The sequence below is a fragment of the Fistularia commersonii genome, chromosome 18 (genome assembly GCF_037954325.1).
Source record: "Fistularia commersonii isolate RoL2024-O1a breed Wild chromosome 18, RoL_Fcom_v1.0, whole genome shotgun sequence".
In the NCBI taxonomy this organism is placed as follows: Eukaryota; Metazoa; Chordata; class Actinopteri; order Syngnathiformes; family Fistulariidae; genus Fistularia; species Fistularia commersonii.
In genome coordinates this window covers 13168409-13179261 of record NC_141301.1, presented here as the reverse complement: position 1 = coordinate 13179261, position 10853 = coordinate 13168409, and the positions used below count along the sequence as shown (strand labels likewise).

The window sequence follows — 10853 nt, the reverse complement described above, 5'->3', positions numbered from 1 at the left end:
AAAAATGGGCAAAATTAAAAAGATTGATTTAATAACCAGACTTGTAAACATCATAAAAAAAAATGCTACCAATTTTCTTATAAATTTTCCCACAGTGACAGTATTTTCTCTTTTAACTCAACACTTATTTTGGGGTGTAATTTCATCCATTTTTTTTTCTTAATATTAATTTGTCATGTATTTTGTAGAGGAAGAAAAATTACATATAAAGATTTTTATAATCTACCTGTTTACCTCCTTTACACTAAAACAAAGGAAACATTTTGGACTTACTTAGGTAATGATTTTACCGGTCCGGCCCTCTCGACATCAAATTAGGCCCCTGATATGGTGGATGGTAAAAAAGGTCTAACATTGTGATGATGATTATTATTGTGCTGTTATTGTGCTGGACGGGCGTCACGGCGGCGCAGTTGGTTGGATTCCACCCGGTGTGGAATCTCCACGTTCTCCCCGTGTCTGCGTGGGGTTCCTCCAGGTTCCTCCCACGGCCCAAAATCATGCTGGGGATTCACTGGAGACCCCAAATTCTCCCGACAAATGAACAAAATGTATGTCATTTGTCTCTTAGTGATGTGCAAATGTGACTGTTTGCATGTCTGTGCATGACTTACGTCTCTCTCACACACACACACACACAAACACACACTGCGCCCCTGGCTGCAGGGTAAGCCGTGCAGGTAATAAATGAATGGATTGATGAATTCATCATTCATCAATTTTTAACCTTTTTTGCGATCACAGAATTAATTAAGTTCGGGCTTCCCGTTGGATTCATTTATTTTTGTAATTACCGCAGACAGTTCAAAGTGTGTCTGTGTCGACCTCTAACCTGCACTCAGCTTTTAGTTGATTACCTTGTCCGCAGCGAGAGTGTAAAAGATGGAAAGATCTTTAATTCTGCGTGACGGCCGTGGAGTGGACCGAAGCTCCGCCGCCGAGACGCTCCGCTCCTCGTTCCTCCGGCGACGCGGGTAAAGACGCGGCCACCCGGTCCCAAACCCCTAAAATGCCACAGAATGAAGAGGCCGGTTGGTTTGACATTTGCGACTTTACCTCCATTTCTTCTATTTATGTCTTCTCGTGTTACCGCGAATGCGGCAGAAGACAAAACTCACCGTATTCTTCACAAGGGTGGGGAGCGAGATCCTCTGCTTCCCTGGTATTTACAATGGGGATACCAGCGCTGGGACGCCGCAGCGGTGTTGGATGTACATCCCTAGCAACAGCATACACACATCAACTCCGAGGCTATCGGCTTGTTTGATATTGCAACACATGACAATAAGTCCACTGGCCTTGAAGAGAGCGGACGCTGAATCACCGCCGACGAGAGAAAAAAACCAAAACGGTTGATGTAAAAGAAAAAGTCACGCAGCGGCTGTGCTGTTTGCTCTGTTTATTAGAGGCACATCCTCAAACATTTCACAAGCTGTTGCCTAAATGTTTCCATTTGGAGAGAAAAATGCAACATTGAAAAACAAGAAGCGCAGCAGGAAAACACGTAAGCCCCTGTTTGAAAGGCACTAAAGTCCCAGTCTTAATATCCCTCCTCTCGACACATGCAGACACAACTAGCAGAGACACTTGTTGTCGCGCACGTCAGCAGCTACAACGCGCGGAGCTTTCGGTCGACTTGTTAGTTGAGCCTGGCGACACCTACGCGGAAACGTCTGCGATGGTTAAGTTGGCATTTAGCTATACGGACTGCTCATTCGATACACTTAAACATTTGTACAGATGTAAAGCTATAGCTTACTTCATGTTAGAGGCGGGATTTCATTTCGCTTAATGTCCCCTCGAGTGCAGGTATCTTAAATATTTCCAAGATTAAATACACTATATTGTTGCTATTTAAATACATAATGTGTCTTTTTAAGTTAGAATCACGAGTCAGTGGAATTATGCATAATCACAAGACGCTGGGATTTTTCGTTACGTCCGCAAAAGAAATGTACAAAAAGTCTCTTTTTAAATAATATCGACACGGTCAACCACATTCAAATAATAGCAGAATAATTCCTCAGCATTATTGTTGTGGTTTTTTTTTTTTTTTAAATAGCTTGTGATGTAAGGGTGCTTGTCAGGGACAGTCCGTCATTATAATAACAAAGGCAAACCCAGAGAAAACGTGAAATAGCCGCGACCTTTCGACACCGCGATTTTAAAAGGGCGGGGGAGGATAAATCTAATCTAGATTTTTTTAAATGCTTTTTAAAAGTTAAGTTAATTCGAGGAAAAAGTCGCGATTTCAAAACAAAAACATCATCTGCAGAGTTGGCCGTTTCCGAGCGGTCGTCATCATGCCGCTATCGCCGAATGCAGTGTGAAGAATCTCTGGTGATTTCATGTTTTTCCTGTCAGATCAGTTCGTCTTGGCCATCCTTTAAAAAAAAAAAAAAAAAAAAAAAACAACGAAAAAAACAAAACAGTTGCGGCCGAACCTTTAGCTAGTTTTCTGCGGGTGCTGCCGTGACAACGCGGCCCCCGCAGAGTTCGGTGCCATTGTCGTATTGCAAATGCTATCCGCCACGCGGATCGATTTTTCACTTTTTACGCTAAAGCACCGGCTTCTCGAGAAGGAACGAGAGGCCTGCGTCTTTCTCGCACCGGACCCTTCGCTTTGCCTGATAATGAAGCTCCAGCCACGGTCTCCGCCCCCCCCCCCCCCCCTTCTTGTCCTCTTCCCTCTCGACCCGTCGTTCTTCCGCCGCTACCTTCGTTCCCGTCGCTCTGAAAGTCTGTTTACGGTTAGCGGTCTCCTGCCTTCTCTTTCTACCATCTGCCTTTCATATGACCGTCTATCTCCTGTTTTCCAGATGATTCTCCTTCCATCCGACTTTCTCGCGATCTCCGCTCTCCGGCGCGCTACTGGCAGCCGCAGCCCTCCACCACCATGTCCTGGTAATTCTTGAGCACCACTCGGTCTTGAGGGTCCAGGTAGAGCAGGGCGATGGGGCTGAGGGAGGTCGGGACGCAGCAGGCCCGGGGCACGGCTCCGTTCACAGAGTTCACCAGAGTTTGCACCATGGCGTGGCTGGAGGAGTTCATGTGGTCGGCCAGGGGGAATCGACACTCTCCCAGGCAAAAGTAAGCGTCGTAGCCGCTGGGCGCGATGATCCACTTGTGCCATCCCACGTCGTTGAAATCTACGTACAGGGGGTGACGGCGGCACCTGCTACGGGAGAGGCGCTTCAGCTTCGCGGCCCGGCCGCCGTTTCTCTTCACCCTCCCGCCTTCGCTCCAACGGACCCCGCCTTTATAACCTTCCCGGCCCGGCGCCGCGTATCCCGTATTTTTGGCCCCGGCCCATTTTTGGTCCCTATAACGCCCCTTGCCGCTGCTGGTCCTGGCCCTCTCCTTCGTCCCTTTCCTCCCCCTCATCCTCTGGCCGCCCGGCGGGTTCCTCCTGCCATGTTTGACCAAAGGCTCCCCGCGCCCGTCGTGACTGTAAGTCACCAAGAGCGGCCTCTCCTGAGCCCAGCTGTGCTCATCCTGCCCGACGGACCTGCAAACCCTCAGGTGTCCCGCCTTGCGTCCCGCTCCCCCGTCCTCGCCCGGGTCGGAGAACGGCCGTCGGTCTTTGGGCCAGGCGGTGCCGTTCTCCAGTCTGACCTCCAGGAGGAAGCCCAGGCGGCCGGCTCCGGCCAGGGCCCGATGCAGGAGGTCCGCGCTCAAACTGAAGGCTTCCCATAGGTTGGCCGCTTTCTGACCGTCGGGGCCGGCGTCGAATAGTCTCGTCTCCAGCAGGGCGGGCTCGGGGTCCTCGCGGTGTTCGGACAGGTACAGGTTTAGCCGGTGGAGCCCGCGGGCCGGGGAGGCCCTGGCGCTGCGGAGGAGCCGGAGCTCGGCGGAGACGACCCGCTCATCTTCTGGGATGGAGGAGATATTGAAAGAGATGTGGACCCGCTTCCGGTCCTGTGTCGCGAGGGGCTCTGAGAGGACGAGGAACGAAATCGTTAAAAAAAGCAAATCAGAATCAAATCACGCTATCAACCTTCAAAACGCCGAAGGGGTCTTTTTGGAGGCGAATTCGCTGAAATGGACGCTACGGTTTTATTTGGTCGACATTCAAGCGATAGATCCTTGTTTGGATCGCCCGCGCTGACTCCTAAAGCGCGAAGAGATTGCGTCGGTGACGTGATCACTCAGCCGAAATTCCGCTTATCTTATTAACTGTTTGCATGGTTGCACGACGAGTGACGACCGACATCTGCCTCTGTGCTACAGTGAAGACTTCTGCATCAACAATGGCTGATAAGAGCAAATCTCCAAACAGCCTCCTCGGGAGTAGACGTCGTCTAAAGGTCTTTTCTTACTCTCGGTCCGTCCGTCCCGATGCTAAGCGGGGAAAGGAAGAGTCATTCGATGTGCTTACCGGAGTGGTGGAAGCTGCGTACGGTGTTGGCCTGTTGGATATGGTGGCTGGGGAAGCTGAAGGAAGGATCCTCCAGGAGATGGTACTGCTGCTGGTGAAAGCGGTAAAGATCCAAGAGGTATCGGGGGACCGGAACTCCGGGCTCGGGGTCGGGCTGCGACCGCAGGCCCAGCCGGCTCAGGAGGAGACTCTGGATGGTCTGAGCCAGGCCGGGATCCAGAGGCGCCGAGAGGGAAGCGGCGGGGGACGCCCTACCGCGGATGACCTCGCCGGAGACTCCTCCCTGGCGACCGGACGAGGCTTGAGGTAGCAGCAGGACCATGAGGAGCAGGAGGTTAGCAGGGAGCATGGTGGACCTGAGGAGGGAGAGCGGCGGAGGAAAGGAAGAGATCAATCTACACGTGGAGGGGCCAACATTTTTTTTTTTTTCCCATGAAATAGACGCCAAATGTTGCTTGAGAAATACGACAAAGAGACAGCGCCAGCAGGAGGACTCCAGAAAAGCCGTCTGCTGTTCCGCAGGCGCACACACATCTCCGAAACATCTCAACCACTAACCGACCCGCACGTTCATATACATCGGAACGGCTGAAAAAAAACATCTTTTTTCGTTTATAAAAGACCGAACGTCTCCTCTCACACTGAGGCGCCGGTTATTAAACCGTTTCTTATTGTAATGCTTGTTGTAATGTAATGTAACGCGAGGAAGGCGGCGCTGTGAACGGAAGACGCAAACCATTAACCCGATTCTTCGGATGGCACGTGTTTGACGCTGTACGCTCAAACATTTAACGTCCCGCTGTCTTTAACCGTCTCGACCTGAACGAGCCAAAAAGCCAGAAATACGTTTCGCCTCTCAGAAATCGTGTCGTTGCCTTCGCAAACCACTGAGATCAGACCTCCTCTTGCGATTGTGCGTTTTCTTTTTTTCGACACGATAAACTTCTCTCAGACGTGCGTCGGATACATCCGACCGTAAACAAATGATTTTACGCACGAGTCTTACTTGTCTAACTCGTGTACACGCGACTCAATGTGTAAAATTGAGAGGGATATTCCACGGGGGGAGCGCTTAGCATGTCTTCTGGAAGCAAGGATAAAGTTCACTTTATCACAAAAATCAAAAATCGTACAAGCTGTGTTGTTCTTCTGAGAGTCCGGCCTCCTCCGAGACGGAAATCGACGTCTTCTCTCCCGCGCCGCGCGGGAACGTGACCGAGGTCAAGGGTCACGAAATTACACCCGCGACCCGGCTAACGCCCCGTACCTCTGTAATTCAGCTGTTAATAACCGAGCCGGTAATTAGACCCCGGCCAAGTAATGGCCCCGCCGACCCCGCGAGGTGTAAAAAGGTCACGGTAAAGGTGTTGAAAGCAGTCGATCAGAGGCGGCGGGGCGAAGACGACGCTCCTCCTCGGTTCGGCTTCTGTCATTTCCCCCTCTTTTTGTTTATTTCAAAAAGAAACTTGTTTCTCGATCTCTCAAAGCACTCAACCCAACACGGCGCTACTTATCTCTTTTTCCCGTCCGAGCCCGCGATATCTCTCCTTCTCTATCTCTTTATCTCACCTCTGGAAGACACAGAGAATCAATTAAGGCCTTCACACGGAGATAACCGCCGAGTTTACGGCCCGGCGAACACATAATGACGCTGTAATGACCGCTAATCTCACCGACGCAAGAGGAAAAGGTGAGATTGAGGGTACAGGTGTGACGTTATCTACGGACGCTTTAATACATCGGTGTGATTGTGCGGATTGCGGTTCAAAGTGTAGGCCTGGGAAAATAAGTCACCTCCGAGCGTGGGATCGTCGCTAGCTATCCATTAAACCCGCGCGGCCCCACCCAGGGCTGTTTCACCTGAGGCGATGAAGCAGAGGACAATTACAGCTCAGACACCCTGATGGACCTCTCCCATATATTGTGGAGGCTTGTAAAGCAGATTAAGCACAACGTCGCCTCTCTCCTGTACTTTCCTCGCTTACAAAACCACCCGGGCGACTCCAAGGTTCAAGTGTTCACACAACAGGGCGTGTACGGCGCTTGTGCAAGTCAGAAATAACGCCGGCGAACGGCGAGGGCCCGGTGGGTCCCGCCATAAAAATCCGTGTGTGTTGTGACCGGTTAGGTGTATTTTAATCCAGGTTTCTTTCCTGAAAAATCGCCGTTTTACACGAACCCCCTATTTGGGAGGCTTGTTGAGATGAGGTTAACGTTCCCGCGCAGGTGGAACGACGGGTCGCCGTCCGGCGGTTCCTTCTCGTACCTTGTCTCCGCGTGCGCGAGCGAGGACGCGCCGGAGATTTATCGGACGTGACCCGACCTCCCGGGCGGACGGCGCGGCGACCCCGGCGCGAGGCGGACGAGCGCGGTCGCCAGCCGGCCCCGTGTCTTTCTGACCTCGCTGATTAAAAACCTCCGACCGCAGACGTGCGTCTCCGACGCCGGCGCTTTTCTCTCCGCCTTTCTTTAGACCTGTTTATTTCAAACCCGGCCGAATTTCCTTTTCCTTCCTCTGTGGATTCCTTGAACTTTGTCCTTTTTGCGCTTTACGGTTAATAATGTTTCTCCGTGTAATCTCGCCGCGGGTTCTGCTTTCTGACGTCGTGTTTTTGTTCCTCTCTGGACGGCCGGCTCAGAAGCCTATCTCCCATTAATGTTGCTCTTTTCCCCCCCCGACCCTTAAATGAATGGTGTTTTTGCGGAAGAGCGCGGCGGACCGAGGGCCGAAGTGTCACTGCGGCCAGCTGATTTATCCACCGCTGCTGTCTTCATGTTACGCCTGGTCCCTCAACTTTCCCTTCCTGTTGTTCTTCCCGTGTTTCTTTTCCAAAATTCCTCCTCGCTCCCTGATTTCTCAACCCCCCTCTCTCTCTCTTTTTTTTTCTCTGCTGCCTCTTTGGAGGATATGATATGTGCTAGACATGCCACGGAGTTCGGGATTTTCTAACGGCGGCCCGGAGAGCCCGTCGCGATGTACGGTGCGCTCGACTCTGAGGATACATCTGTGTCCACCACGTCTCCTTTTCCACACTGACCTTTACTCTCATCTACACACAAGAATGCGTGCGTTGGACCGCAGCTTTGACTGGAAGGTCACAACTGCGCCGTGTCCTCTAGGATCGGCTCATTCGGGCAGGTGATTAGCGAATGTCAACGTTATCCATTATCCTTTTTTAGACGGCCCACGTAGGCTCACTGCGGTTCTATCCGATTAGTTGATGATGCAGGTGTCATAGAGAAGAAGAAAGTTGGTTTAAAAGCAGAGAAAAGCGAAATGTAAAGACCCCGGTCCGTTCCGGATACATTGGAACTCGTGTGTGTGTGTGTGTGTGTTTGCGTGAAATATACCGCTCCAAAAAAAAAAAAATCAAGGAAACACTTCAGAGTCAATCACACTTTTGTCGTATCAAACTGTCCGCTTAGGAAGCGACAAGGATTCATTTTGACTTGTTTTAAGGACGTCGTATTAAAGTCGGATCGGCCTGGAGTGTGTTTTTACACTTTCATTTGGAGTGTGACTCCGAATCCAGACCCCTATGGGTTCGTACATTTGATTTCCATTGATCATTTTGGCGCGATTTTGTTGTCAGCACATTCAACGATGTAAAAACAAAGTATTTAACAAGAATATTTCATTCATTCAGATCTAGGATGTGTTATTTTAGTGATCCCTTTATTTTTTTGAGCGATATATATATATATGAACACACACCTGCCTGTGCGCTCAAACCCCCATCACGCCCGCCGCCCGTCAGCCTCCGCAACACCGCTTCACCCTGCAGCGCCGACTATCACATCCAAGCACAACTTTTCAGATTTTTGTTGTTTTTTTTTTGTTGTTTTTTTTCCATTTTCAACAGCAGGCTCGGTTTTCGTAACGCCTTTATCCCTTCATTTTCACTCTTACTCACACTCGCGGGTCTGGGATGCGGCGCGGAGGCCCCCGCTGAGGCACGGCGGCGCAGCAGCATCAGTGGAAACACTGAAACATCTATCCAGTGACGACTGAAAAAGTCAGAGGCTCCACATGTTGCGCGTCTGACAGCCGAACCGATGTGAAATACAGAACAAAAACACACCTCTGCTTTTCACATTAGCGCCGCCGAGCGCGAACACTGAGGCCCGATTCATACTGCGTCCGCGTTGCGGCGGCGGCGGCGGTGGTGAATTACGTGATGCTCTTTGAACTCATAATGGGCATATTATTCTGGGAGAAGTTGCTTACCGGACAAGATTTTGATTGAGCAACACTGTGTGCCTGCAGTGTATGCATGTGGATGAGTGTGTGTGTGTGTGTTTTCCCCAGAGTGACTAATGGTTTCAGCAGCGCAGTTCCTGTGGCCTGTAGCTTGACAGACGTCTGTGCATGTGTGTGTGTGTGTGTGAGAGAGGGATGTTGTACTCACGTCCAGGTGTGGTGGGATGTATGCAGAGTCCATGGTTTATCCTTGAGCTCCAGTGTTACGATCCCCCGGCTCTCGCTCTCACTTCTTAGGACAGATTGGACAGAGCGGATATTTATCTCTTTCTCTCTGACACTGTCCTCTTTCTTTTCACCTCTGCTAAGGCAGCCATCGCCTATCTGTCAAACGTCTCCCATGTAAATGCACTGTGGGTAATGCTTTCCTCATGTTTGTGCCTGACTTGTTTTTTTTTTTTTTCTTTTTATCCCCTCTCCGCTCCCTCGTTTCTCATCCTGTTGTTGTCAGTGTCAGATAAGCAAACTTAAAAAAAAAAAAAAAAAAAAAAAAGGAAAAAAAAAAAAAGAAAGAAAAAGAACATCCACCGGTTTCGCCTCTTCCTATCTGACCCCCGCTAAGTAGGCGACTCCCTCTCACCGTCGCCTGCATTTGTTTCAAACACACCGGTGCCACCGGGCAAGGAAGCTGCGAAAGGAAAACAAGTTTTATCTGTCTGCCTGTGTGAGCTGCTGGCAACAACTCCCTCTTGTTCTCAACCTTCTTACTATGTCCCTCTCCTGTCCTTTCCACTCACTTACTCCCTTTTGTATCTCCTCCCCTTTTCCTCTCTCTCTCTCTCTCTCTCTCTCTCTCTCTCTCTCTCACCCTTGGTAACACACACATCCAAACTCACTCTTTTGTTGCCTCCCTGTGTGCTATTCAACTGGTAGAGACCCAGTTCGACTCTAATTGACTTTCCCCGCCATTAAGATCCAAAGTGATATCACTCGGCCATTGTTGCGTCTGTCACACACACACACACACACACACTCATCAAATTAAACTTGAGTTCACAAAGAATCAGAGCCAAACATGAGCATATGTAATGACAGCCACACACACTCGTATGTAATTCAAGCGTGTTCCAGGCGGAGCCGTCGTCGATAGAATTACAATCCCGATTATTTCGTCCCTTCCAACAAACTCACCTGCCGCTTTCGGTTGGCGCCATTTTACCTCGGCCAACGCGCCGGCGGACGAGCCCGCCTTCATTTTAAATACACGGCTCCCCGACACGGAATAAGAGCAAACAGATTGGGTTACGGCACAAAAGTATGAATGGATGACTCATAACTGCTGTCATGAAGTCACCACGGTTTAGTTTAGTGATTGGATGGAAGTGGACGTGGAGGGATGAAGAAAAAAAAAGAAAAAGAAAAAAGCAGCCTGTACTTCCCCGCTATGGACGGAAGGCAAGGTGCATCCGTCCTTCCGGCGCGGTCCAATTTGTATTCATAGGGTGGACCCATGAGCAAACGTCTCTTTAGGATGCATGGTCTCACATATTAGATCTCATCTGGAGAATCACTCGCCTCGCCACCTCCCTCTGCGCCTCCTCGCCGTCCCCTCCGCTCGCTCGCTCGCTCGCTCGCTCGCTCGCTCCTCCCGGACGCTCCTGTGCAAACACACCAAAACTCATCCGCAGACCTCATTCATCCCCAAGCGGAGCGATTGTCCCGGCGCAAAGCCACTTTACACACAAACCCAGCCTCGTTATCGTCGCTTGATTTTATTTTTTTTAAAACGGCTCCTTTATTTTTTGGTTTGATTTCAGACTGAGAGGATTTCATCAGATATTGGGGGGCGTTTGCGAATTGAAAGAGACGTAATGTGAAGCACCGAAGTTTGTAAATACTAACGTTCGGACGTCTTGCCCTTCGATCCCGATGAGAATCCCGTCTCCCGGGCTAACCCTTGACCTTTGACCTCCTCATGATGCCGCTATTGTTGTATTGTTTACTGCTTTTTAAGTTTTTTTTTGCGTCTGTTTTTCAACCGGAGAGCTGCTATCTCTAGATTTCGTTGCGCTCTGTGGAATGACGATAAATGAATCCTTGAATGAAGGTGAAAACACCCTTGTAATCTGTTGACGGGACTCTCCATATTTCACGTCTAATTTGTGTCACCGGTCCATTCATGACGTTTCTAATGTAGTTTCGTGCTCGATTTTGAATCCTTCAATAGAAAACACAAGATTTTTTTTTTTTTAATTTCATTCATTTCACGTTATT

At 49.9% G+C, this 10853-nt stretch overlaps 1 protein-coding gene across 1 annotated transcript; it reads right to left on the bottom strand.

Annotated features, from left to right (window-relative positions):
* Positions 1-1384: 1384 nt before the first annotated feature.
* Positions 1385-9048, bottom strand: bmp16 (bone morphogenetic protein 16). Its single transcript, XM_086164682.1, has 3 exons — positions 8788-9048; positions 4379-4734; positions 1385-3935 (listed from the first exon to the last, which is right to left on the bottom strand). The coding sequence occupies exons 2-3, from the start codon at positions 4725-4727 to the stop codon at positions 2869-2871; spliced, it is 1416 nt and encodes a 471-aa protein (XP_086020808.1). The 5' UTR covers positions 4728-4734; positions 8788-9048; the 3' UTR covers positions 1385-2868.
* Positions 9049-10853: the final 1805 nt, after the last annotated feature.